This window comes from Euwallacea similis, chromosome 32, assembly GCF_039881205.1.
Source record: "Euwallacea similis isolate ESF13 chromosome 32, ESF131.1, whole genome shotgun sequence".
Classification (NCBI taxonomy): Eukaryota; Metazoa; Arthropoda; class Insecta; order Coleoptera; family Curculionidae; genus Euwallacea; species Euwallacea similis.
This window is the reverse complement of record NC_089640.1, coordinates 1,280,288-1,306,211: the sequence shown is the minus strand read 5'-3', so window position 1 is coordinate 1,306,211 and position 25,924 is coordinate 1,280,288. Positions and strand designations below refer to the sequence as shown.

Genomic DNA, 25,924 nt, shown 5'->3' with positions numbered 1-25,924 from the left:
ACTTTTCATTAAGATTTTTCATCGCGTTTCCATTTCCAACGACCAATCTCGCCATTCGTGCGTATGCCACATCTTCCTGTCCCAAATAGACCTCCCAAGTAGTGGACAAATTGCACCTATCATTTTTACTGCCGATAATTACCCTTAATACGGTATTTATTATTTCGGAGCCATTTCCAAAGTTTACGACATATTTTTAACTCCACTTCCTTGATGTGTCGCGAATGTCGGTTGTCACATTTTCGAAAGATTAGAAATCTGGAACGCATAAAATTTCAGTCCATTATGAAATTAGAACGTGTACATATTGTAAATATACCGGATGATTCAACATTTAATCAATTTTATCGGTTTTTGATTTTTAGCCAAAATTTCATTTTTTAAGTTAAACCTTTTGAGCGCGCCGCAATTAAACCTAGTATTTTTTGGTTAACAGGCCGTAAAGACATCCATTGGGGAACGTGTTTCTCGATTCCGAGCATGATCGAAACTTGCTTTATTGAAAGAACTAAAATTTTGCCAAAAAATTAAAAAATCGATTTTGTTTTAATTGGGGCAACTTCATATTCAAACTTCAGCAAACTGCCATTTTTTTGTCAAGTAAATTACTTAAATTGTTACTTTGCATTTAATTTCATAAAATCACTGTTGTTCTAGAGATTTTTCGATGAAAAATACCCGGTGTGCGAAATATTTGGTGTTAGAGTTTTTTAAAGTTGCTATAATGACCGAATCGAGTGATAATTTTAGTGCAAAATCAGTATACAGGGTGATTCGAAAATGTGGTGATCTTGTCGGCACCACATTCTATACCGTATCTCGATAGGAACGTTATAACAAACGTTTTTAATAAAAATCACTTAAATATCGATGTCTTAGTGTCAACGAGAAAATGTTAAATTTTTTGACAAAAATTGTTCCAAAGCTGAAACTGCTCATTTTCGACTACGAGTTTACATGCAAAAATTATCTACCGTAATATCTTCTATAATCTCCTCAAGTTTGGCACCACCTTTTTGGAACACTCTATATATTGTAATTCCATCCCATTTTAATACCACTTAATATTCATAATTTATATATTATTATATTATAATATATTTAGTTTTACCGCTTGCGTCTGTTTGGCCGCTCTCCAGGTCGACAATAATGAAAGAATCTCTCAAGACATTCGCCTCCCTGCAAGTAAACGGAGCGATATGTCACCAAGATGGTGATTTTTACATTATTTTTTTAATTTTAGTGTATTTAATTTAGCCGCGGAGCCTCATTACTCTGATCGTTAAATAATTAATTAAAAACTTCTCTTCCAAAGACATTTATTGCAGAATTCATGTAGGCAATGAATATTAATGGCTTCTCATGATTTGCAAGTGCAAATAACCATTTCGTCGGGATTGAATGTCCTTGTTGGAAACCTCTAGGCGCAGATGGAAAACAGATAAATGTGCTCCTAAATATGGCCAATAGTGTGAACGCTTAATTGCTTATGTCCTTTTGTCATTCCAAACTTAGTTATGAATAAATTGAGATATTCGAGACCCGGATTTATTAAACGCGAAACCAGATGCTATAAGAACAATAATTCGGCTGCCGTTTTCGAAAAGTATTAAAAATTTACGATGGTTTGGAGTAAAAGTAGTTTATTGTTTGAAGTTGAATTTCCAAAAATAAGAAGAACATAAAATCCTGGTTTATTCCCCAAGGCTTTTGGCTTGGCCAACACGAATTGGAATTACTCATGCATTCATCAAACTGGGCCGATATTTCTTAAAATAATTCAGCTTTGGGTTACGGAGTTCAATATTACATTTTTGAAGTAGGCGACATTAATTTATATTTAAATTTTGGTCCTTAAGGAGTGTTTATGACTCAATCCGTGAAGTTAAACCGCTCTTAGACACGTGGAATTCTACTTTTAATACTTTGTATTCAATTTATCAAAACCGTTAACCGAGTAGAGTAAACAACCGCAGTAACTTTAGGCCTGCATAGCTGAGCAAGCAGCTTTATCCGAGACTTCTGCGAAAACGCAAAAATTGCAATGTCCAATCCAGAGGGCAAAGACCATGGATCCGATTAATGTTGCTGCCTCTAACTGGACAAATTCCCGCATTTTCTCTTTTGGACGTTTGTGATAAATCGATTTATGAGAATAATATCAATTAACGAAACCCATTGAAAAACACTTTAAGTGTAATCTTCGGCTTTGAATGAATTACTCTTTACTCTGAACCATGTTATTACCACCGCAAGATAGGTCGAAAAGAGCAAAAAGTCATCTTTGGAGGTTATTGTTGCCGGATGTATTATCAGTGCAAGTGTTTCAATTCTCGGAATATCTCCTAATCAGTACATATGGCATGCGTGTTCTGATTACACGAGAGCAATAATTAAACGTTTTATGCAAATATGTGGTGTTAATACAAAAATCCATCTTTCCAAGCGGTCATATGAATCTGAGATCTTGCCGGCCCATTCAAATCAATTAATTACAGTGCTTCCATCGAGCCGTAAACGGAATGATTTGATCTTGTGCCGCTCAAATTATAGACTACAATGCCCCAGCGGCCTGTTATTCCATGTTTAATCAATCAATATGCTACAATTTTAGGTTAATTTCGTGTAGATTTAACCCGCTTAGCTTAGTCACTGTTATAAATGAACAAAACATGCTTATCAAGGGAAGAGTATTTCGTGTCCTCCACAAACCGTCAAAATTGTGTGATAAATTTTGCACCATTCGTTTCCGTACTAATTGATAAGGAGTATGGTCCATTCAGATGGCATAATTAATAACAATGTCTGCCTCTCGTTATTTGGTACCACCTACAGCAATGAGTCACGTCAAGTGGGTACTACACGTGTGAAGTTTTCCAGAAAACAGGAAATTTCCAATCAAATAGAGGTTCAACTTTGAGGGAAAAAATATAAAATTCTTGATCCGGATTACTGGAAAATAGCATAATTTGTTTTTTTTTTCTGTTTTTTGAGATATTTTAGATTCCGGTTTTGAGCTTTTGATTACTCACACTCTTGATTCTTTTCATATTTCAAAAGCTTCAACCCTATTTTGCGCGGACGCGACGACTTCACCAACCCAGAGTCCTTTAAATTCAAAGTTCTTAAGAATATAAAAATAAATGTTAAAAACTGATCGTCCACTAAAAACATTTCATGTGAATTTATTGAAGGCACCCAGCGTAGGTGCCCTCTGTAGGAAGTACGCATTGATATTAGCCACCCACGAAGGTTCCTTAGATCACATTTCGTTTGTGCTTTAATCAAATCGCTTCGATCTTTTTGTATTCTTCTTTTTTTTTAATTAATGGCTCCGTTATAAAATTTATAAATAGATTCAACACAAATTTATTTATTAAAGTTGCATCTTGATAGCCAAACGTAAGTTTGGGCTATGAAGATTCTCATCAATAATTGCCACTAGATCAACCAGTAAAAAATTCTGGATTACATCCTCGTCGTATTTTGTATTAACGCGCTTTTTATTGCTTCCGATGCGTAAGTAAAAATAACAGTAACCAGACCGTTTGTTTATCTTATCGGAAAAATCGTTTAAATTTGCCAAGCAACCGCTCTTCAGAAATTAGAAAATAACCTCGATTGCATAACTTTTTAGACATATAAAACAAACAAATCACATTCGATGCTGCAACATGGTCTGCAGTATACATTATTTTCACTGGCCTGGATTTTAATCTTCAAAATTTATCGATGTTAAGCCGTTTGGTCAACAAATAATTGCCTCTGTGTAACTTTTTAGTTGGAAGAGTTGGTAATTAAATTTTCCGGCCACCGTGTAGATCCCTACATGAAACAACTGGGTTATAAATCTGTCGATCGTTATTCACAATAAGGCATTTATAAAGGTCAAAAATGAGTGTAGCGCCACTCGAACTACATCGAACATTCCAGTACTTGCATTACCATATATGGCAACCGGGTCAGACTTTTAACGTTTAAATTTAGTGCATGTAGTAGAAAATACTGAAAAAATTTTTTTGCCAAAAATATCCCTAGTAATCAGATCGCGTGCCCTAAATGGCAACGCAGCACCACTTTTTTGTTTTAGAGATCTCATGGCTCAAGATAGCTTAACGTCATACATTAGAGGGTATCCCATGTTGCCAGACTTATTATTGTCTTCAAGTTATTGCTGCATTTGGATGAATTCTAAACAAATTCTTCAAATATTGTTATGAAGCTATTGGTAGAAATACGCCTCGCACTCTTAATAAATAAATCTAACTTTATTCCAAGTAATTCCTTGAGATTAGAGCATTTCCCAGCAACACTTACTTCAATGTTACAATGTTATCAATCATGCCGTAACCAGCAGAATAACTATCCAATTTACATATTCACTACTTTATAAATTTTAGTTTGTAGCGAAAGCTGACAACATAGAATTTATGTAATAAATTCCATCTTCGGACATCTGGTGTTTAGCTGCTATTTTAATATGTCACTAATTACTAATAAAGCTACAATCAAGTTTTTCTAGTGAATTTGAGCTAATAGAAAGATGTAGAGGCTTCAAAGAATCTCAGATGTAAAATTCATTAAAACACTTAAATGCAACATACAAGCAATCGATCATAATAAAACAGATTTAAAGCTATTATTGATGCTCACGGTATGCTGGTATTGTTGGGATCAACGCCTATCGATGAATCGTCTATTAAACTTAAATTAAAAGTGTTAAGGCAATTTCTTGTGCTCGTTTATTATATTATATTATATTTATTTGTTCTCCAGGGCAAGTGCTCAGGGTGTAGCACCCCTGTAAAATGCAACTGCACAGGCATCAAAGGACGATTAGGGGCGGAAGGTATTCCCGGATTACCAGGATTACGAGGCCCTCCTGGTGACAATGGTTACCCTGGAAGCCTTGGAAGTAAAGGCGAAAAAGGTTCTGATGGAGTGTATGGAGCAATGGGCGATAAAGGCCCTAGAGTAAGTTTTTCATAAAGTAAATAAATAAAGCTGTTGAAGTAAACAATTTAAAGGGAGATGCTGGCGATAGAGGTCCAACAGGCCTACCTGGACGACCAGTAAGTCTTAGTACATACTTACATATACGTATGTAATATATTACGTAAATGTAGGGCCAAACCGGTGATATAGGCGTGCCAGGGCCGGATGGGTTGGACGGTTGTAATGGAACTGATGGCCGCCCTGGATCCCAAGGTCAAATTCAATTTTTTTAATGCAAATTTATATTAACCCATATACATATAGGTACTAGGGGATACCCAGGTAGTCGAGGTACAGAAGGACAACGAGGGCCTCAAGGTTTCAGAGGGGAGCCTGGCGAAGGGGGTGGCAATTCTATAGGGACAAAAGGAGACTGGGGCGACTCGGGGTATGACGGGCTACCAGGACTTGATGGCCCTATAGGTCCACCAGGATTGAGGGGCTACCAAGGGCCCCCAGGTGTAGAGGTATTGTTATTATTTGTTAAAAGGTTTAAAATGTATTTTTTCTTAATGTTAATGATTTTTACATTTTTTTTATTAGACTTAGAACTGTTTTTGAGGTTTTTTGGTGGTTTTAAGTGTTTTTAATACCCTTTAGTTGGACTTTTAGCATGAAATTAAATTATCATTATCTTTTCTGCGAATCTCGTTAGGGAATATAATCATAAATTTTTTTTAACCCTATTTATGAGATGGGAGTTTTAAACTATGCGGTTTGGTCTAGGGGTCAATTGGTCCACAAGGCATAATGGGAAGCCCGGGATTACCCGGTGACGCTCGTAAGGGCGAAAAAGGACATAAAGGTCCCCAAGGAGATCAAGGAGTACCTGGAGAACGTGGAGCAGACACTGGAACTCAAGAGGAGGGAGAATCTAATATGCTCTTGCAAAAAGGACAACCCGGTGATAGGGGTTTGAAGGGAGAAAGAGGGGAAAGCGGTTGGAAGGGATATGCAGGAGAAAGGGGTCGACCGGTAGGTTGCATTTCGCCCTTAAGGAAAGAGCCTTCTACCATGGTTCGATCTGTTTAAAGGGAGTTGGAGGGCGTAAAGGTAATTCCGGCTCTAAAGGTGAAAGAGGGGAAGATGGTCCTCCGGGAAAACAAGGGAAACCAGGTCCGCTGGGTCAGACTGGAGAGAAAGGATATAAAGGAGCGCCGGGATATGAGGGTATACCCGGGGAAGATGGAAGAAAAGGTTATTTGATTAATAAAATTTAAAAAAATAAAGAAAGGTGTTTATTATCGTCTTCTTATATTAGGTGAACAAGGTGAAGATGGTAGATTCGGGATTCCCGGAATTCAAGGGGTAGAAGGGCCACCGGGTGTATACGATCCCTTGATGGACCAAATAATAGACGGTCCGATTGGTAGACAGGGGCCCACTGGATATGCCGGTTTGCCCGGTTTATCGGGTTTGCCGGCACCTCCGGGAATATCTGGTCCCATTGGACCACCGGGTCCTCCTGGTCCTGCCGGGCAAACGGGTCCCCCTGGCATCAAAGGTACTATTTACAAAAATATATCCTTTTTTTAACTATTCTATTGTGGGGTAGGTATTTCAATAAAAGGAGAGCGTGGTGATGACGGTCATCCAGGGACGCCCGGCAGAAGGGGACAACCAGGGATTCCGGGCCCAACAGGGCTTTCCGGGGAGAAAGGGCTTAAAGGTGAAACCGTAGTTGGTCCTCAGGGACCATCGGGGATTCCTGGGCTACAAGGTTACGACGGGCCGCCAGGTGAAAGGGGCGATCCCGGTGACAGAGGATTTAAAGGTTTTCCCGGTAATATACAAGACCTCTTATAAAACTTAACATGTTAATTTGATCTGTGAAGTAAACTGTACTCGTACCTAATGTATGCTTTTTGTTGTTATCTCAATACAGGAATTGGTCAACCAATACGTGGTCCCCGCGGTCCTCTTGGCCCTCCTGGAAGACCCGGACTCGAAGGAGATGACGGAATCCCCGGGTTCTATGGCGGTCTAGGCTTTAAAGGTCGTAGAGGAGACGACTGCGGTATTTGTCAACCAGGTACTGAGATATTGCAATTCTTACTTTCCCGCTTGACAATTTCTGAATTGTTTTCCAGGTCGCCCAGGTGGAAAAGGCGATCGGGGAGAGCCCGGAAGACACGGACGACCTGGAACTATCGGTTTCGTGGGTTTAACGGGTTCAAGAGGGCCTGTGGGTTTTTCCGGAAAACCGGGTCCACCGGGTTTACCTGGGCTGGATGGCATGCCGGGACAACCAGGAATGAAGGGTCTATTGGGGCCCCCGGGTGTACCGGGTTCGGTTCAGTTGCCGCCGAGGTCCAAAATGATTGCAGAAGAAGGTAGTTGTTGAATTCGGACAATACAGGATCTCTTAATTTTATTGACGATTTTAAGCAAGCAACTTATAGCAAAAATTTGGCTGAATTATCGCAAAAACTATAGGAACAATATGGAAAATACTGAAAAAACCTCAAACCCTAATACCCTGTATTTCAAAGAGTAGGGGTTTTATTGATATATGATAAAATAATTGAATGCTCGAGTCCCCAGAACATAAACTGACTCAACCAGTATGATATCAAATAAATACAGGTTAAAAAGGTATTAGATTGGCTACATATAGTACAGAATAGTTATTTACCTAACGAGTGTGAAATGTATCGCTTTGCAGGTCACAACGCTGATTATGCAGTTTTTGTCCAAACAACGCAAATGAAGTGCGATACAGATACTTTCGCACTTGTTAGATACATACCATAAGTTGGTAGCCATAAAAGGCACAGAAAGAACAATTTAGTACTCTCAATGTTTCTTTTTGGAAACACTGACTCATGCCACTCTGTTTTGGGTACAATAAAAAAAAAATTACCACACACGTGCTATAAGCTGCTACTTGTAGGCAAAGATACTTTACCGCTTACTTGTAAAAAGGTATTTTCTGATTTGCCTAAGAAAGTATTTTTATTACAGAGTAATTATTGTGGTCGCATGAAAATTTGTAACCTTTTACCCATAGTTTCTTCCTCTAGATTTAACACAATTTTATGTAGGTGACGATGGAGCCCCAGGCTTACTAGGACTGCAAGGACCCGTAGGCGATTATGGCCCACGAGGTGCGCCTGGTGATCCAGGAACTAATGGTGCTATGGGCCCACCAGGGGATAATGGAGTCGAAGGTGCACCTGGACTTGATGGGCAGCCCGGGCGTCCTGGCTCATTGGGTCAAAAGGGCGAACGCCATCAACTGTACAAGATCCAACTTAAAGGTGATCAAGGTTATCCAGGACTCCCGTAAGTAGAATCCTCACTAAAATTTTGGTTAGGGTTAAATTTTTTCCCCGGGGCTAAGAACGAATTTAAGGTAGTTATTACTATGTAATAGTTTTCGTTTCTTTTTTCATACTTTCTTCCACTTGATGGACCTACCTCCTTTGCCACCGTTCAAATTTCTTTTTAATACAGAGGCGGGAAAGGAGCGACAGGTGCTACTGGTAATCCTGGACGTGACGGGGAAACACAATATATGGCTGATATTAAGGGAGATGTAGGTCCACGAGGGGCCAGGGGCGAAATAGGTACCATGATTCCCAAAATTTGCATTGCAACGTTTTTATTGAACACATCTTAGGGCTCCCTGGTTTACCCGGACTAGCGGGCTCCCGAGGAGACAACGGTTGGCAAGGCCTCCCTGGCGACCAAGGACTGCCCGGATTTTCTATTCCAGGACCGCAGGGATTAAAAGGATATCCAGGATTAATCGGGGACGAAGGACCTAGAGGAACGCCAGGATTCTACGGCAATCCCGGTATCGACGGCATTCCGGGCATTGGTGGCTCTAAAGGAGACAGAGGAGAACCGGGGCAGCGTATTTTATATGGAGATATGGGGCTACAAGGCCCCGTAGGACAAAAAGGGGAGCCAGGCAAGGAGGGTCCGCCGGGTTATCCGGGATTGCCCGGTAATTCTGGTTTTGAAGGCATAAAAGGTTAAGCTTGGTTTAAATTTTTTTAAATTTTTCAAAAATGAAATTTTCCAGGTTCCAAAGGCGCTCCCGGGTATTCGGGAGCTTCCGGAGCCCCAGGAATTAAAGGTCAGATTGGCATTTCCATACCAGGGCAACCAGGTCTGCCGGGACTTCCCGGAGAAGTTGGAGAACCGGGCGAATGGGGTGACTTCGGAATGAGGGGTGATGATGGTGAAAATGGAGCGTATGGGCTGCAGGGGGCGAAAGGAGATACAGGCGATTCCGGATTCCAGGGATTAACAGGTCAGTCTCAAGTTAATATTGTCCAACCTCTTATTGTCCGGATTGATTTCTTCTTGCAGGTGAAGTGGGAGCCGAAGGTTTGCCTGGATTCAACGGGCCAGAAGGTTTACCTGGAACGATGGGCGAATTCGGTGAACGTGGAGATATAGGTTATCCGGGACCAGCCGGTTTCCCAGGGCCGAAGGGTTTGCCCGGACAGCGAGGTTTGAAGGGTCTACATGGAGACGTTGGACCAAATGGAGCTCCGGGCTTACAGGTAAAGATTATGCTTTCGATACAAACTTAAGGTACAAAGGAACTTAACAAATTTTCAAATTTAGAATTAAGATGTAATGACGTCAAATTTTCGCTATAAATGGACAATTTTAGCTATTTTTTGTCAATTTGAAGAGTGTTATTTTGGTTTACAGATAATTACAAATTCACCTTTAAATACGCCAGAATGACAATTTACTTGATTATAAAAATAGATTCTTCAGGTCTTATTCTAAATTAAGAACTTCTACCTTTATTTTTCAATTTCACATAATTATTCATTGACCATTTTGTCATTAAATACAATCAAATTAGAATTTATTGGATTATAAAAGCTTTCTTAAGAGCAATTCGGATTTACAGTTTTCAATAATCAATTTCACATTTATTTCGTTAATAAATAAATGAAAATGGTAATATATTTAGTTATTTAACAAGTTGCATAAATACAATAGCATTTATTTACTTTTAATTAATTAATTTACTATCGAATATCTCACATTTTATCTTTCTCTCTTAGGGTGAACCGGGTGAATTAGGTCCGATAGGCCAACCAGGTAGACCGGGTTTCGATGGCCCGAAAGGAGAATCAACTTTCAGTGGACAAAAAGGAGAACGAGGAGAGTTTGGACTATCCGGGATCCAAGGTTTTGACGGGCGTCGAGGCTTAACTGGCCCTAAAGGTTCTTAATTCAATCACTATAACAAAACCACCTATAAAAATTGTCAACAATCATAAAGGTTTCCGGGGAGATACTGGGGTACCAGGGATTGGACAACCGGGCACTCCAGGCGAGAAAGGAGACGCTGGCATTCCGGGCTTATCGGGAGGTTACGGATTTATAGGAGAAATTGGAGAGATCGGAGAACTTGGACCGCCAGGTATTAGAGGAGATATAGGGTTCCCGGGACGTGACGGAAGAAGAGGGTTCGACGGTTTACCAGGTATTAAACACGTGCAGCTAGTTAAATCATCTTATAGCCGAATAACATTTAATTTTAGGTGCGAAAGGCGTAATAGGACCAACAGGTTTTACGGGTATTCCGGGACTAACTGGGTCAAAAGGTATGGATGGGGAGCTAGGTAATATTGGCCGACCAAGTTTACCGGGTCCTCTGGGAGAACCTGGAGAGAGAGGACCTATGGGACCGAAAGGGTTGAAAGGGAATCGAGGTCTACCCGGTGGTACCTTGTCAGCATTTACAGTGAAAGGGGAAGTAGGAGACTTGGGGATGTTCGGATTCACAGGTGAGTGTTATATAAATTAAGCAGCTTTATATAATAAATTAATATAGTATAATAGGCATTATATAAAAAAAGTAGAAAAATGAAAATCGATACAGATGAGTTTTAGGACATTCTAATTGAGAATTTTTCTTTCATCTTTGTCCTAAAAAAACACTAATAGTACTTTTTGAAATTTCATTCCATAAAAATGCAGGCAGTTAGCCATGAGTATGAGTGAAGAGTCATCGTGCCCACTGGGCAAAAGTGCATTTTGAATATCTAATTAACAAAAAAATCAAAATCGGCCAAAAAATAAAGATTTTACAAGGGAGGTAAGTCTTTAACACGGACACACTGTAAATAGAAAAATTCATTTTTATGTTTTATACTGGTGAGGAAAACATTTCCAAAACTGATCTTATAAAATATCTGTATGACAATCCACTATAATAATTGTTTTTAGGCTTAAAAGGGGCTCAAGGTGAACCAGGTTTAGTAGGCTGGCCAGGACCACGTGGCGAAAGAGGTCGCATAGGGGAGATTGGTTTAATAGGGGACTTTGGTTTGAAAGGGCGTCCTGGACCACGTGGAGAACCCGGTTTCAATGGACCTTCAGGACTACCAGGTCAAAATCCGGAACCTGGTGAATCGGGGATGCCTGGTCACGACGGTTTTGTTGGACTTCCAGGAAGAGTCGGCCAGAAAGGAGCTCCAGGTGGGTAACAATTTTAATAAACTGTCGCTTGAAAAATACCTCTGCAGGCGAATTGGGACAAGATGGAGTTCCGGGTCTCCGAGGCCCTCCTGGATTATCAATAGCAGGACCCAAAGGTAGTCCTGGTGATATTGGTATCGACGGTCGAAGAGGGCCCATTGGATTGGATGGTTTACCTGGAAATGATGGTGAGCTTGGACTTCGAGGGGTAAAAGGACTGCCCGGAGATTACGGATTTGCCGCTATTAGTTTCAAAGGAATAAAGGGAGATGTGGGTTATGTGGGTCCTAGAGGCCAAGATGGAGAAAAAGGTGAACCTGGTGAACCAGGTTTAGATGGTTTTCCCGGTGAACAGGGCAATTTCGGAGAAATCGGGCTTCCAGGAGATATTGGCCTTCCTGGTTTCCCGGGTCTTCCTGGCCGCGTTGGGCCTAAGGGTGATGCTGGTGACTGGGGATTCCGCGGTCTGCCAGGGGAGGTCCGTAAAGATTATTTAATAGTTTTCACTAAAAATGAGATTATTTGGTTTGAAAGGACGGGGAGGCTGGTTTGCCAGGCTTTACAGGCCCTTCAGGAAAACCGGGCAGGGACGGTCTTAACGGCTTCCCTGGAACTCGGGGTGTAAAGGGTCTGAGTGGTGACATAGGAGAGCCAGGTTTACCTGGTCTCGTAGGACCTAAAGGTTATTTAAATCTTCACAATGAACTCTTAAGAGAAAGAATTCATTCGTGGGATTTTAGGTTTTCCTGGATCACCAGGTTTGGACGGCAAACCAGGCTTATCAGGGTACGCTGGCGCTCCAGGACCCAAAGGAGAACCCGCACAACCTGCGCCTCTTCCGAGAAGCCGTGGTTTTGCCTTCGCCAGGCATTCGCAATCCGATCGTGTGCCAGTTTGTCCTAGAAATACCGTGAAGGTGTGGGAGGGGTATTCTTTGCTGCATATTCACAGCGAGAAACGGACGCAAGGACAGGATCTCGGTGAGTATGTTATTATTGCTTTTCTATCTCTATATTTCAGGTTTAGGTCTATAAAACTGACCTAGAAAAGGTTAGAAAATTACTTTAGATCTAACTTATATTTCTGTCAGATGATCTAAATAGAGATTCAAACTTCATTTATAGTTTAATGACGAAATGGCGAATGAGAAACAATGCAAAACAGACCTATCCAAATTTCAGTAATCTGGCAGTCTATTTTTGAGATGGGATTCGAGCGATTCTGCATTTTCGTGATGTGAAAATAACGCACATTTAAAAATCTTTAATAGAAAAAGTGTCAAGAGTACGTCATTTTATTTACCTACATTATTGATTTCGAATCTGATCGATCTGGAAATGTTGGCACTTTTCTATGATCGTACTGTCGACCTAAATTTTTTTTAATTTCAGGATGATTATGTCCTCAGATCATATAAATTAGACAGACAACAAATAATCTATTTTATACCAATTTTTCTATAATGATTTTTTGGACTTGCAGGCACTCCGGGTAGTTGCGTTAGGAAATTCAACACGATGCCTTACCTTCTATGCAACCTCAATAACGTGTGTGATTACGCCAATACAAACGATTATAGTTTTTGGTTGTCTACTACCGAACCCGTACCCATGACCATGACCCCAATTTACGGATACGACATTCAAAAATACATATCCAGGTGAACTGAGAAATTCATTAATTCTGACACGTTTTAAACATTTCTTGGCAGATGTTCCGTATGCGAAGCTCCTACAAGAATTATCGCACTTCATAGCCAAACTAGCGAAGTGCCTCAATGCCCCAATGGCTGGGAGGAAATGTGGATAGGCTGGAGTTTCCTTATGGTACAATAACTAATTACAAATGAATTACTCATTGACCCAAAAATTCACAGGGAACTGATGGTGGGGGACAAGGTTCCACCCAGTCTCTGGTATCTCCAGGGTCTTGTTTGGAGGAATTCCGAACTAATCCCTTCATCGAGTGCCATGCCCATGGAAGGTGCAATCATTACACAACAGCTCTGTCTTTCTGGCTGGCCACCATCGAGGAGTATTCACAATTTAAGAAACCAGTTCCGCAGACTTTGAAAGCGGGATTTTTGACTACGAAAGTAAGCAGATGCTCGGTGTGTTTACGTAGGATGTAAGTATTGAATTATTAATACTAATTCAGCCCGAAAATATATGTTTAGTGAAAAATAACACTTACAAACGTTTTTTTTTTATAGACCGTCTAGACCAGATACTCCTCCTGCACAATATAACGCGCTACCTCCCAGGTCACCACAATCATCACTCCCACTACCAAACCAACCCCCATTTAACCCTGAATATAGAAACTTGGCGAATAGGGAGCGAAATATAGGCCGCAGAAGAAGGCCGCAATTATATGGACGGTCATATTACGGCCAGGGATGAAAATGTAAAACATGTAAAAAAAAACTTGTAAAAATTGTTTTAAATTATTTTTTGACCTGCACCATGATGAATGAGTATAGTATGGTTTATAAACTGTAAACAGCGAATGTAATTATGTAACATAATTCTGTTTGTGCCATTTTATAATATTAATTTCTAAGTATTAATGTGGTTCAATATCTGTATTGCACATTTTAATGCAAAACTTCGTATTTGTATTTTTTTCCTATAAGTATTTTTGCCCTGTCCTTTGTAAAGCTATAAAATATTCCTGACAAACGCGAAGTTTTGCAATGCGATCTTTGACATAGGTAAAACAGGTAAAAACTGTTTAATTGAATAAGTTGAATGTGATTAACGATAACAAGGTTTAAGGGGTAATTTTAGCGTTACTGCCATTAATGCGGAAAATAATTTGCAAGCTACAGCATTGTAAATATGTAGGTATTTTGCAAGGATGTATAATCATAATTAATATCACTGCCGTAAATAAATCCATATTTAATTAGTTTTGCAGAGAAAAGTCTTACACTGAACATTTTGTGACTGCTTTCGTGTGAACTTATGCCTGTCAGGAGTTAGTTTATTTTTTTTAATAAAAATTATTAGTATTTCTTCTTTGTCTACTTTCATGTATTTGATTCCTCGTTCCAAACTGAAAATTTTGATTGTGGAAATATTTCGATAGAGGATGTATTCCACGTACTCAAATCGAAATCTCATTCTAAATTGGAAATCTGATATAAACAAAAAAAGAGATATTTGTTAATGTAATACTTCAAGACGTATCATGTATCGTCAAATATAATACGGCATGTTCTTCATGACAAATTTTCAAAGGATTTTTTTTAGACAAGTAATATAACTTCGCAAATTTACTCTTTGAGAAACCAGTGGCGTCCGTGACAATTTTGTGTTGAAAAAATTAGGTAAAAATTGAATGCTCCGATTTCAATGAGATTTGGTTCCGCAGTAGCTGGATGATACAGCATTGACATGCCATGGTCAAAACTTGAATCGAACAACTTCGATTTTTCGGTCCCAAAAATACCATGGACTATACATCATGAAAATTTTTGGACCGAAAAATCGAAGTTGTTCGATTCGAGTTTTGACCATGGCATGTCAATGCTGTATCATTCAGCTACTGCGGAACCAAATCTCATTGAAATCGGAGCATTCAATTTTTACCTAATTTTTTCAACACAAAATTGTCACGGACGCCACTGGTTTCTCAAAGAGTAAATTTGCGAAGTTAGTATTACTTATGCGTTTGAAAATCATGTTTCATAAATGTGTTATAATTTCATGTTTAATCTTAACATATAGAGATTGTATTTTTTAAATAAAAATAGTAGTTTATTAAAATGATTTAACGCTTATTCAGATATGATTGTAACGTTAAACTTTCGAAAACTGGGAAAATGCATTAGAATGTCATTGTTTCTCATATGACATTAGCTATGAATGGGTTCAAATGCTAACAACTAATTATAGGTAGATTTTTTTTCTTCACACAGCTTAATTTTACTAATGATATATAGATGGCGCCACAAAATAAATTACAGAACTCTTTACGTAGCAAGTGATTTACTTAGCGTAATAATGTATAGATAGCGTTACGTGAACACATTTCTTCTGTGAACTAATTAATAGGATTAGTAACGTTTCAGAAATATCTTTTAATTGCATTTTCTAGATTCGAAGAGCAACTAAAAAAAGAATACTTCTGAAAGAATAACAAATCAATTACAATTACTTTGATTTTATAAAATAAAACTCAACAAGGATAAAATTTATTATATTTCTTATAAATAATAGAAACAATCACATTTAAAATGGAAATCAGGTAAACTTAATCTGAGACCACATTTCAACAAATCTCAATCTACACTGGAATACACTATTATTTAGGAAAACCATTCAACTCCAACTTGGTATCCGTAAACTGCATGTGACTGTCAATTATCTGAAACAATTCTGCTGGTTGCGGTATTCGGCCGCTCTCTAACTTGGACCAAATAGGCACATTATTAAAGGATATTTCAAATGCTCCAGAGGATATCAGTTGCCCCTCAACTATTTGGCAGAGGAAAAATAACATCATGCAGGCATACATTCGATTTTCGAGACACCATCTCCACCAGGCTGGTTGGGGTTGATTGAGATAGTCAAAGATGTTTACACCACTCAGAATGAAGAATATTCCAGCTAATTTCAGAGTTCCCTATGAATTTTGGTATTAGATAAAGATGGGTAATGAAATGAGTTCAAGAACTTACAAGAATTCTAACTAAAATCATAAAAATTCCTGGAGGGTCATAGTTAGCTCCTTCAACGAGTATGAAAGGATATTTCTCGCCTAGAAGTTGCAGGTATTGGTCATACATTTTTCTGTAGCCACAAGAGTAACTAAAATAGAATTAATAAATTTTAATAACTTAATCTGACCTAATTGAAGACAATAATAGTTTAATTGAAGTATACTATAAACAGGTTTATCTTCTGTGTTGTTTAATTTGACTTACCAGTATAGAAATTTCAACGTTGGGGCCCCAACATTTTGACTTATCTTCGATAGGGGAATTTCCGGGTCGTCTGCGACTGTAAAGCTGTTGTACAGAGCGAAAGCTGCACAAACTAGAAACACGTAGAAATAATTATTGATCATTGTACTTATTATTTAATGGAAAGGTAAACCAGGAATGATATAAAATAATGGTGATAAGCAGTTTCTGAGCATCACAAAAATCAAAACATTAATTTTAAGAGTTAGAGCACATGCCTGCCAATGTCAATTGTCTATATTACTCAATAATGTCTGAACCTTAATTATTACCCAAGAGGCAGAAAGGCAACAGCGCGCCGCTCAACTACTGCCATTTTGTATCTCACAGCCCAAGATAATTTTTGTTTGTAATATGAATTTTCATACATACACACATTTTAAACGATATATAAAGCGATCTGAATACCATAAATAAATACAAACCTGAAGAATAAGTTTAAATGCATTATAATGATAGAATCTTATACATCAAACACTTAACGATACAATAGTTTTATTTGTAACACATAATATCTATAATATTAATGTTAGAAAGGCAGTAATTCCCATTTATCTATTAAAATACTTTCAATTTGTTTTTTTATCTAGCATATTAGACTTCCATTAGTTCTCTTACATTTGTGTTTTAATTAGTCAGGTATTACATATTTAGATACCTACTTTAAGATGTTTCAAGGTACAACTTCTCGCAGTAATAAAGATAACCAGGAACTTTTGGTTTTTCAAAGATCAAGGATGCTTTTGTTTATTCTGGTATACTTGGTAATATTCCTCATAATTGACCTCAAAAACTTTTAAAATTCAGTGAGTTTTCGGACGTTTACAAACATCATGGCCGGAACAAACCTGAACCGTCCGATTATATGAAGAAAACGAATCCAGAACCGTGAAAATTGTAGAATTTTAATTTTCTAGCCTTCCAGAGTTGTTTGTGTTTCGTATTAAGTTATCATGGTAACCATTAAAACTGATAGCAAAAAGATAACACGTAGTTAAATCGCTCTACCGTCCAATGTTGTTACTTTATGGTTTGATTATTAACATGTATTCACATGAGTCATTTTGACAGATGACAAATTAAAATGCTCTATTTCTTTTAAGATCCTTTTTTATTAGTAAAACAGGAAAAACTCCTTTTAAAACACTCCTTAGGATTTCGTGTTTAATTTTATAGCCCAGAAATACAAAAATTATGGCTGCTCGCTCAACTAACTCCAGACGGCCCGTGGAAACCGAGCAAACTATCGCCTATGTTCAAGCAGATGGCTTGGTAAGCACACTATCACACATCACTATTAACTTCCTCCAGCATCCCTATTCTATAACACCAAATAATATACTGTAGGCAGTGATGAAAATTCTGAAGCACTGCCATGAAGAATCGACCACTAACATGGACATTGCACAAGGCGCCTTATTAGGCTTAGTAGTTGAAAACCGCCTCGAAATCACAAATTGCTTCCCATTCCCAAAACAAAGTGATGACACTATGGATGAAGAAGAATTCCAACTTGCGATGATGAGACGACTTAGGAGAGTTAATGTTGATCATTTTCATGTGGGATGGTATCAGAGTGCTGATGTAGGAAACTTTCTAAGGTAAGTTGTTGGTGAGGAAAAACTCATTTGAATAAATAAAAATATCTCCAAAGCTTGCCATTGTTGGAGTCCCAGTACCATTATCAAACATCAATTGAAGAATCTGTGGTGGTAATTTATGATACCCAGAAATCATCCCGAGGGTTCTTATCCTTGAAAGCATACCGGCTAACCCCACAAGCAATTGAAATGTACAAGGAAGGGGAATTTACTCCAGAGGCTTTGTTAAAACTCAAAGTTGGGTTTGAAAACTTATTCACTGAAGTTCCATTCTTGATCAAGAATTCACCTTTGACTAACATAATGATGACTGAACTGGCTGAAATGGTGCCTGAGGAGGATGGATCTAAATTCCTAGATTTAGGCACTGCAACAGTATTGGAAAATCAGCTGAGGTGCCTAATGGACCGTGTGGATGAACTTAACCAGGAGGCTATTAAATTCAATAGATATCAACAGTTGGTAGCACGTCAGCAGCAGGAGAAGCACAGATACCAGCAAAAGAGGGCTCAGGAGAATGCAGCTAGAGCTGCCAAAGATGAGCCTGCACTTCCTGAGGAAGATATTAATAAGCTGTTTAGACCACATCCTGTGCCACCTAGGCTTAACCCTATGATTATAGCTGGACAAATTAATACTTACAGTCAGGCTATTTCTCAATTTTGTTCTCAGTCTTTGGCCAAACTGTATATCACTCAGGCTTTACAAAATGCTAAGGAATCCACTTCAAATAAGTGATTTTTAGATTTGTGGAAGAATGACCAATAAATCAAGTTTTTGAGAAGAGTTTTATTCTTATAAACATGAAAATGAAAATAAATTCTATAGAATAGTACAGTAACAAAAGAAATTATTCTGAATAATCAATTCTTAAGCTATTGGAGAGTTAACATCCTCATCCAGTGGATTTTTATGGTCAGAAATATTTGGTCTTAGTTCATAATTGCAAACCACAACACCCTGTCTATGGGCCTCACTAAATTCCCCTTTTAAACCAATATAATAAATGGTTGTGTGATCATCTCCAAAATTGCTGGGAAAATGAATTGATAGATGATTTACATTGTGAAATGTAACTATTCTGAAATCCACTTGAAGTAAGTAAATGAATTCTAGAAGTTTTTGTAAAAATTAAACTCACTTTGTTGCATATTCTAACATTCCTTCAGTATCTTTTTGCAACTCAAATTCTTGATCCGCACTTAAAGACACATCATCAAAAGTCATGCCTTCTTTATTTTTAAACCTATTGATATGAAAAATTTATGTTTAAAAATCCTAAAAAGGATAATAAAACGTACAGTCTCATTTTCGAAGGATGAGAATCAGAGCTGTCCCCAATGACAATAATTCCTTTTAATTTTATATTACCGATAAAGGGAATGTTAAACAGTAACTCCTCGTCTGCATCAGACTGAACAAACTATAATAAACAAAATAGAATGACCCTACTGTGATATTATAGAATAACTTACCGCCTCCCTGTTTAACCTGTCCTCCCAAGGTTTAAAGACAGTTTTTCCAGACCCTTCAATTGATTCGTTCAAACATTGCAAATCATTTGTGTTTATTTTCGTATATAGACTGTACTGAATTCCCCTTTCTGGGGCTTCGTGCTCGTGGCTGGCGTCACCACAACATTTACCATGAGGGGCCATTAGGTTTAATTATTAAATGGTTTTTTGGATTTTTGGATATTGGGACATTTGGAAAACGATAAATGAAAAAAAGTTGGGTTATGTGCGTAACGTATTCTTCTATTTAATAAAGTGAGAAAGTGGAAGTCCGGCAACGTCGTAAGTAGTGCCAATCTTGATATTTTTGAAAAATTATTTACAAGACATTTTAATTATTATTTTAAAAACGATTATTTTAACACAAGTCTAAAATGTATGATTTTTAAATATAAAAAATCTTATGCGATACAATAACAGTGTTGTCAAGTATTTGAGAAAAATTTCTCAACATATTGGAAGTGTATTTTAGTATCCATATGTGATGTTTATGATAGGTTAGAAGTCATTGATGAAAATATATGTAAATGAGAATAGAATTCTTTATATCAAAAGTTACAGAGAATCTGAAATTGTATTCATATTAATAATTATTTCACTAAATGTTCATTAAATATCTATTGCTTTATTCGATCATAATTAATAAATATTCTGGCATGAAATTAGATAACCGGCAATCGTGTATAGGTATGCGTAAGTTATATATCGTTCAAACACGAAATGGCGCGAAGAAAATTACGATTCGCTTGGAACACGTTATCTTTACTACAATTAATCTATTATTTAGATGCCAGGACCACAAACAAATATTCCTATTAACCGACCATAACGATACTAACTAAATCATAACTGAAGGAATACTTTATAGTTAAATATGCAGGATGCGGAATTTCAATAACTGGCAGTAGATGGTGATGTAAGAATTATGCCTTTTAAATTTTGTACCCGTGGACTAATTTCCGTTGTTTTTTTTTGTATGTTAAACAGATAAATGCAGAGGTTAAAATGAGAATTAGGATAAAAAATGGAGTTGTCAAATTAGCGGGTACAAATTGTCAGTCATGAAAGTCTGTAAAAAAACCGTTAAGGAAAAATAAACGAGAAATTTTATTGTGAAATAAAAATTCTCAAATCAAAATTTTAGCCAACTAACGTTCCTTGTTCATTAACTGATATTTTTTACGAATTTAACTATGACCTAACTAAGAAAATGAGATAAATGTGCTCAAAAATTTTCAAAATTCAAAACTTTCCTTGGAAGAGAATTTATCAACAGGAGTCATTTCGACAGATGGCGACAGCGGTCACAGTTCTTCATATAGATTGAATAGTTTGAATTGACCATGTAAGAAAATATTTTCATTCGCCATTGTCAAGAATTTTCCCCCCCTTGTTTTAGATATTTCTTCTTTTCGTTTTTTCGACCATAATTGTATAATAGTTTTGGGACTGGTTTCATAATAAAGAAATAATACCAACGAATGGAGTTAATTTACGAATTTACAACCTTTTAATTGAATAATTCAATTACTTCCCTAATTGCACTAAACTCTAAAGGGTTAAACAAGATTCTCTTAAGAATCCACCCCAACTAAAACATTCCCTTTTTTCGCTGATCGTACGCAAAAAGACGGTAGAGCGTCGAGGCTTACGTCACTTTCACCCCACGAATGCGTCGCGGCGCCTCGCGCATTTCCCGGCGCTCCCGACACTGCAAATGTTTTCCATTGTAGCCCTTTTATCTTATTCCTGTGTATAGTGGTCGAATATGTCGTATAGAAATAACATTGAAACGCTCCCTGAGTATTGTTGTTGTCCCAGAAATTGCAGGTAAGTGAAAAGATTTTAATGCAATTTAACGTGAATGAGATTTTATCCAATCAAGCCAAAGATCGATACTGATAAAAACATGTTATCTTTAGATTTGCTAGTGTTGTCAGAAATTGCTCGTTAGGTTAACAGACTGTTGTGTATGAAATTTGTTATGTTTAATAATGTTTTCTTATGGATATACCTATACAGTTACTCAATCTTAGTTCACCGAAGTACCCAAACTGTAAACTAAAAAAAGTGACGAAAAAATGTTCAAGGGAAAATTCAGATTGTTAGTAAAATTAAAGCTCTAAACTTAGCTATCAATATAATATTCCCTTGCTGTACAAAGTGAGTGAATCTAAATTTAGGTTTTACCTTAAAGAGCTCAACATTAACTAAAACCAGAACTATCATCAACAACAACAAATTACAGATATTTAACTATAACTTCAAAAAGTACAACGAACATGGCGTTAACATTATCCGGTAGAAATATCAGTTTTTAAGGAATTATTGCGTTGTTCTTCGGAGAGCTGTGAACAGCGGTAATGTCATTGGATTGAGCTTCTTTGACGCTGATTTAAGCAATCAATTCTTCAGGTGTAACTTCATAAAATCATTCGACAACACTTCGATTATCTTTCAAAACTCGCAGGTTTTAATTTTATGTGGGAACTATATAAGTGATGTTGTGGAACAGTTTTTGCCCAGGAAACTTGTGTTTTTTGAGTGGTCTGACAACTTCATTTCCAATTTTAAAGTCTTAACTAATGTCTTACCTTCGGCGATAATGCATTTGGGGATTGGGAAGAACAGACCATGACCCATTTTCTGATGAACGAACTGCAAAGATAAATACCATAAATGACAGAAGGGTAAAAGTAAATAAAAAACCAAAGACAAATAAAGGATCTACGACATCTTTAAACTACTATTGAAACAATCCCAAAGAGAACATCCGAAACTCACTCAGATAAGGCTTTGAAAGTGGATAGGTCCCTTTAAGCTGCAGAAAGCAGGTTTTGCCAAATATTTTTATAGAATTTGTTTAATCGTTAAAATGTCCAATAATAAACATATAGGCACTTTAAGGGAAATATCTAAAATTTACTATTTTGACTCAGTTACAAACTAGAGTCGATTTTAATTTATGAATTACGTTTAGTTTTTAGGTATTAGCAAAGTTCTCCTCGAAAATAAGTAAAAAATGATTACAGTGGCAATAACATAATTTTGCCAATTGATCACGTGATGGGCGTTTTCGCCAATAAGGGCGCAGATATTGTGAAGATAGTTTCGTACAGCGTTGCCATGTAGTGAACGTTTGGTTAATTTTCTGAAGAACATTAAATAAAAAATGGCTATACTGATGGTTTTGGAGCCATTTTTCAATATTCAAGTAAAATACCTGAATTTCTAGATAAAATTTGACAATCTAAAGTAACCTACAAATTTGTATTCGAGAAGATACATTTTCTTTATTTTTATGGAAAACACAGAAACATACTATTCGGTTTAATTATTTTTTTTAAAATATGATTTTAATTTTAATATTAACTGATGCCATCGTTCACCATTTTGTGTGAAAACGAGTTATTAATTTACTGTAAAGTAAATCAAAAACGATATTGAAGCTCCTACTTCAGTACCGGATAATTTAACCTAATTATAGACATCCAAATGTGTAAAATTCGACATAATAAATTAAAAAGCAATAATCAGTGCAACAGAAAAATCAAATGTCTGCTTTCATTCATCATTAGGGGTGAATAACCAGTGATTAACGAGGGGTAGCTGCAGGGGTAAACGACCCTGCTATATAGATTTTTATGTCTTTTCATCATTTAGACGGAATGTTAACATTTACGACCTGCACTATCCCCTGCAAACGTCCACATAGCACTCGGAGGAAGTACCGAGAGAGATGATCTCCGAGGAGGGCGAAAGGGCTAAATCTGGGGGTTTTGAGGGCGAATTGCCATGTGAAGACCATTGGTCCTGGGACAAACAACATCACAGCCATGAGGTATTTTTTCCTAAAAATTGTGAAGAATTTTTAATTAAAATATAAATATTGAAGGTAACTTTGGGTGGAAAGCAGTTGAGAACCGCTCGGTTTCATCCCAATTGGAGCAGTGGCACTGCAGGGGTTAGAGGAACTAAGATACTGAACAATGGCAGATACTATTGGGAACTGATACTTTCTAGAAGAATATTCGGTACTAGTATGATGTTCGGTGTAGGTAAGTCGAACATTTTCAGCGATTTTCATATAATATAATTTAGTTAAAAAATCGCAGGAACGAAAAAGGCGCGTCTTCACGAAGATTCCTTCGTAAATTTGCTGGGGATCGATAAGCACAGCTGGGGATTGTCACATAAAGGCTTAATCTGGCACAATGGAAATTGGTCCTACTACACCAAGCCTTTCAGGGAAAATGTCTCTACAAGAATTGGCGTTCTCTTCGATGGTGTTGCAGGTAAATTTCACTTCTTGAACGCATAAAAACATCTTTAACTAGTTTATCGCACCAGGGACTTTAACATACTACAAAGACGGAAAATGCCTAGGAATCGCCTTTAGAGGCCTCAACGAAATCAAAGAACCATTATTCCCTGCAGTGTGTTCAACTGCGGCCAAAACAGAAATGATCTTGGAAAACATGAAGAGAGATTTTGTAAATCTTCAAGATCGATGTAGGGCGGTTATAGTGAAGAGATTGAATTGTAAGGAGGATGTTAAGAAGTTGTGTCTGCCCTTAAGGATGCAATCTTATTTGTGTGATGTCATAGAGGACTCTTTGGATTCGTACAGGTTAGTTAGTAAGAATTTGGATTATTTGGAGGCGAATTTTCTCACCTCCATTCCAGGAAAGACTTAAGATTTGGGTGAATGAAGCGTAAGAAAATTGATTTTCGTGCGAGAATTTATATCGTTTCTGTATGGGGGAAATATCAGGGTTTCCAGCAGTTTTTAACCGCATTTCAACTAAGAATTCTACATCTAAAAAATAGGTATACAGGATGTTACAAAATGTTTTTCAAAGAATTTACGAGTAGCTTCTACTTCCAAAAATATGGGAAATATTCTTCTCAATCTTTGTTTTGCAGCTTCTAGCGTTCATAAGATATTTAGTTTAAATTTGGATTTGAGGTAACTAATACTTTTGAGGATGTATAGAATATGTCATCTCAGTTAAAGTTATAGGGTGATAGTTGTTTTTGGATGAGGTTAGTTCAGGTTAGTTAAGGTTAGTTTTTAGACATGGTATTATGTATATATATACACCCTGTATTTCCGAACTGATATTTATAAAAATTTTTTGGACGTACGATCCAACTCTGAACATTTTATAACACCCTGTATATACTTATAAGCAATATTATTCAGAAGCTTTTGAGTTTGAGTACGAAACAGCGATTTCATCAATGGAATTTGGTGTAAATTTACTTTTAGGAAAGGTTGGACTAACTGAACTCACCGAATTTGTATAATTTACTATTTTATTCCAATAATTTGGCGTTTTAAACTGGCTACACAAACTGGATGACATTTTGTCATTAATCATGGCGGATTTGTTCTTTTGTTCTTCATGACAGTGTGCCTAGTGTCACTTGTGCGGCAAATAGGAAACCCTGTGGGAATTTTATGCAAGAGAAATTAAGATCTTCGATATCTTTAGGGCGTATGCTCGTGTGTATACAACATGAACTTTATCTCTTCAAATTCAATTAAAAACCATTATAATTTCTCTTGTGAAAACTTCCTTATGAAAACTCTCTAAATCAGCCAATAGGCAACCCACGATACGCGTGATGTTTGCCTAAGTTGAATTGGTCAAAAACTAGAGGCAAAAATGGATAGTATTCAAACATATTCCAGAAAATTATAACCCTTCTGCCCTACGAAATATGTGTTCTCAAATCTATTAAGCCGGATCTTTTCCAAGCAATTAAATCTAAATTAAAACTAAAACTTCCGTTTCTGCATTTGAACTAAGCCCCAAAGCTTCGCTGCGGGTTGGATCTATTTTGGAGAGTGCTGTGATTTTGTCGATGGAATATTCAGTACAGATTCGATCATTGAAAGTTTTAAAATTATTTAACTCAATAAATGTTACCCCTTTCTACTAATAACTTGCTGTTTTAAAACGAAAAACACTACATAAAAGGTGTAATAGTTGTTTTTGGACGTCGGCGCGCCTACTGCTATCTATGCGGTTACTACGAAACCTTGTTAAATTTCACCCAGCATCTTATTGATATTATCGCAACTTAGCACTATGGCCGATAGATGGCAAGTGAATTATAAAAAAAATGAATGAGATGTTTTAAAGTAATTTTTTGTACTCTTAAAGGGACTTTTAGAGCCAGTGGTGATATGTTACCTTCAATTATAAACTAGATTTAAAATTATGGAAGTTCTCGAAGAACTCCCAGATTGTTTAAATTTTATATGCTCAGCATATGGGGGCAAATTGCATCAATAAACTTATTTCTGTACTTAGTTGTAAGCTAGATAAATAGTAAATATGTAAATATTTGAAGGATTTCTCATTTTCAATTTGCGG

General features: G+C 37.2%; 5 protein-coding genes across 6 annotated transcripts in view; 3 read left to right on the top strand and 2 right to left on the bottom strand.

Moving 5' to 3' along the window:
• The window catches only part of vkg (viking), a 51,688-nt gene that overhangs the window by 13,376 nt on the left and 12,388 nt on the right, over positions 1 to 25,924 (top strand). The window contains exons 2-27 of one of the 2 annotated variants that reach the window (XR_010752884.1): positions 4,777 to 4,974; positions 5,028 to 5,072; positions 5,127 to 5,208; positions 5,260 to 5,462; positions 5,722 to 5,970; positions 6,030 to 6,192; positions 6,257 to 6,499; positions 6,551 to 6,778; positions 6,881 to 7,027; positions 7,086 to 7,328; positions 8,040 to 8,280; positions 8,452 to 8,564; positions 8,618 to 8,974; positions 9,026 to 9,256; positions 9,316 to 9,512; positions 10,032 to 10,194; positions 10,253 to 10,456; positions 10,515 to 10,760; positions 11,203 to 11,454; positions 11,502 to 11,932; positions 11,989 to 12,136; positions 12,195 to 12,434; positions 12,937 to 13,114; positions 13,166 to 13,280; positions 13,331 to 13,581; positions 13,667 to 14,071. Coding sequence is in view for 1 of the 2 variants with exons in the window: in XM_066403960.1 (XP_066260057.1) it covers positions 4,777 to 4,974; positions 5,028 to 5,072; positions 5,127 to 5,208; positions 5,260 to 5,462; positions 5,722 to 5,970; positions 6,030 to 6,192; positions 6,257 to 6,499; positions 6,551 to 6,778; positions 6,881 to 7,027; positions 7,086 to 7,328; positions 8,040 to 8,280; positions 8,452 to 8,564; positions 8,618 to 8,974; positions 9,026 to 9,256; positions 9,316 to 9,512; positions 10,032 to 10,194; positions 10,253 to 10,456; positions 10,515 to 10,760; positions 11,203 to 11,454; positions 11,502 to 11,932; positions 11,989 to 12,136; positions 12,195 to 12,434; positions 12,937 to 13,114; positions 13,166 to 13,280; positions 13,331 to 13,581; positions 13,667 to 13,856 (5,358 nt within the window). In the remaining variant the exon portion in view is untranslated. Of the gene's footprint in view, positions 1 to 4,776; positions 4,975 to 5,027; positions 5,073 to 5,126; positions 5,209 to 5,259; positions 5,463 to 5,721; positions 5,971 to 6,029; positions 6,193 to 6,256; positions 6,500 to 6,550; positions 6,779 to 6,880; positions 7,028 to 7,085; positions 7,329 to 8,039; positions 8,281 to 8,451; positions 8,565 to 8,617; positions 8,975 to 9,025; positions 9,257 to 9,315; positions 9,513 to 10,031; positions 10,195 to 10,252; positions 10,457 to 10,514; positions 10,761 to 11,202; positions 11,455 to 11,501; positions 11,933 to 11,988; positions 12,137 to 12,194; positions 12,435 to 12,936; positions 13,115 to 13,165; positions 13,281 to 13,330; positions 13,582 to 13,666; positions 14,473 to 25,924 lie in introns of those variants that run through there. The other variant, XM_066403960.1, reaches the window with a different exon arrangement.
• Positions 15,642 to 16,631, bottom strand: SelT (selenoprotein T). Its single transcript, XM_066403881.1, has 3 exons — positions 16,385 to 16,631; positions 16,139 to 16,268; positions 15,642 to 16,083 (listed from the first exon to the last, which is right to left on the bottom strand). The coding sequence occupies exons 1-3, from the start codon at positions 16,525 to 16,527 to the stop codon at positions 15,763 to 15,765; spliced, it is 594 nt and encodes a 197-aa protein (XP_066259978.1). The 5' UTR covers positions 16,528 to 16,631; the 3' UTR covers positions 15,642 to 15,762.
• eIF3h (eukaryotic translation initiation factor 3 subunit h) lies at positions 17,525 to 18,808 on the top strand. The gene is made up of 3 exons (XM_066403892.1): positions 17,525 to 17,695; positions 17,771 to 18,024; positions 18,078 to 18,808. The coding sequence occupies exons 1-3, from the start codon at positions 17,618 to 17,620 to the stop codon at positions 18,760 to 18,762; spliced, it is 1,017 nt and encodes a 338-aa protein (XP_066259989.1). The 5' UTR covers positions 17,525 to 17,617; the 3' UTR covers positions 18,763 to 18,808.
• On the bottom strand, positions 18,794 to 19,727 carry LOC136418005 (PITH domain-containing protein GA19395). Its single transcript, XM_066403894.1, has 4 exons — positions 19,500 to 19,727; positions 19,326 to 19,447; positions 19,166 to 19,270; positions 18,794 to 19,105 (listed from the first exon to the last, which is right to left on the bottom strand). Exons 1-4 carry the CDS (start codon positions 19,680 to 19,682, stop codon positions 18,895 to 18,897), a joined length of 621 nt encoding a protein of 206 aa, XP_066259991.1. The 5' UTR covers positions 19,683 to 19,727; the 3' UTR covers positions 18,794 to 18,894.
• On the top strand, positions 21,209 to 24,322 carry SP555 (SPRY domain-containing SOCS box protein SP555). The gene is made up of 5 exons (XM_066403997.1): positions 21,209 to 21,368; positions 23,202 to 23,379; positions 23,434 to 23,596; positions 23,654 to 23,833; positions 23,889 to 24,322. The coding sequence occupies exons 2-5, from the start codon at positions 23,278 to 23,280 to the stop codon at positions 24,233 to 24,235; spliced, it is 792 nt and encodes a 263-aa protein (XP_066260094.1). The 5' UTR covers positions 21,209 to 21,368; positions 23,202 to 23,277; the 3' UTR covers positions 24,236 to 24,322.

Excerpts from the sequence above, each read along its gene's own strand:
- SelT (XM_066403881.1), bottom strand. The coding sequence starts at position 16,527 with ATGATCAATAATTATTTCTACGTGTTTCTAGTTTGTGCAGCTTTCGCT. Across the intron at positions 16,269-16,384 it reads ACGTTGAAATTTCTATACTG|TTACTCTTGTGGCTACAGAA; the intron begins GTAAGTCAAATT and ends ATTCTATTTTAG. Across the intron at positions 16,084-16,138 it reads TGATTTTAGTTAGAATTCTT|GGAACTCTGAAATTAGCTGG; the intron begins GTAAGTTCTTGA and ends CAAAATTCATAG.
- eIF3h (XM_066403892.1), top strand. The coding sequence starts at position 17,618 with ATGGCTGCTCGCTCAACTAACTCCAGACGGCCCGTGGAAACCGAGCAA. Across the intron at positions 17,696-17,770 it reads ATGTTCAAGCAGATGGCTTG|GCAGTGATGAAAATTCTGAA; the intron begins GTAAGCACACTA and ends AATATACTGTAG. Across the intron at positions 18,025-18,077 it reads GATGTAGGAAACTTTCTAAG|CTTGCCATTGTTGGAGTCCC; the intron begins GTAAGTTGTTGG and ends ATATCTCCAAAG.
- LOC136418005 (XM_066403894.1), bottom strand. The coding sequence starts at position 19,682 with ATGGCCCCTCATGGTAAATGTTGTGGTGACGCCAGCCACGAGCACGAA. Across the intron at positions 19,448-19,499 it reads ACAGGTTAAACAGGGAGGCG|TTTGTTCAGTCTGATGCAGA; the intron begins GTAAGTTATTCT and ends TGTTTATTATAG. Across the intron at positions 19,271-19,325 it reads CATCCTTCGAAAATGAGACT|GTTTAAAAATAAAGAAGGCA; the intron begins GTACGTTTTATT and ends TCATATCAATAG.
- SP555 (XM_066403997.1), top strand. The coding sequence starts at position 23,278 with ATGATCTCCGAGGAGGGCGAAAGGGCTAAATCTGGGGGTTTTGAGGGC. Across the intron at positions 23,380-23,433 it reads AACAACATCACAGCCATGAG|GTAACTTTGGGTGGAAAGCA; the intron begins GTATTTTTTCCT and ends TAAATATTGAAG. Across the intron at positions 23,597-23,653 it reads TAGTATGATGTTCGGTGTAG|GAACGAAAAAGGCGCGTCTT; the intron begins GTAAGTCGAACA and ends AAAAAATCGCAG.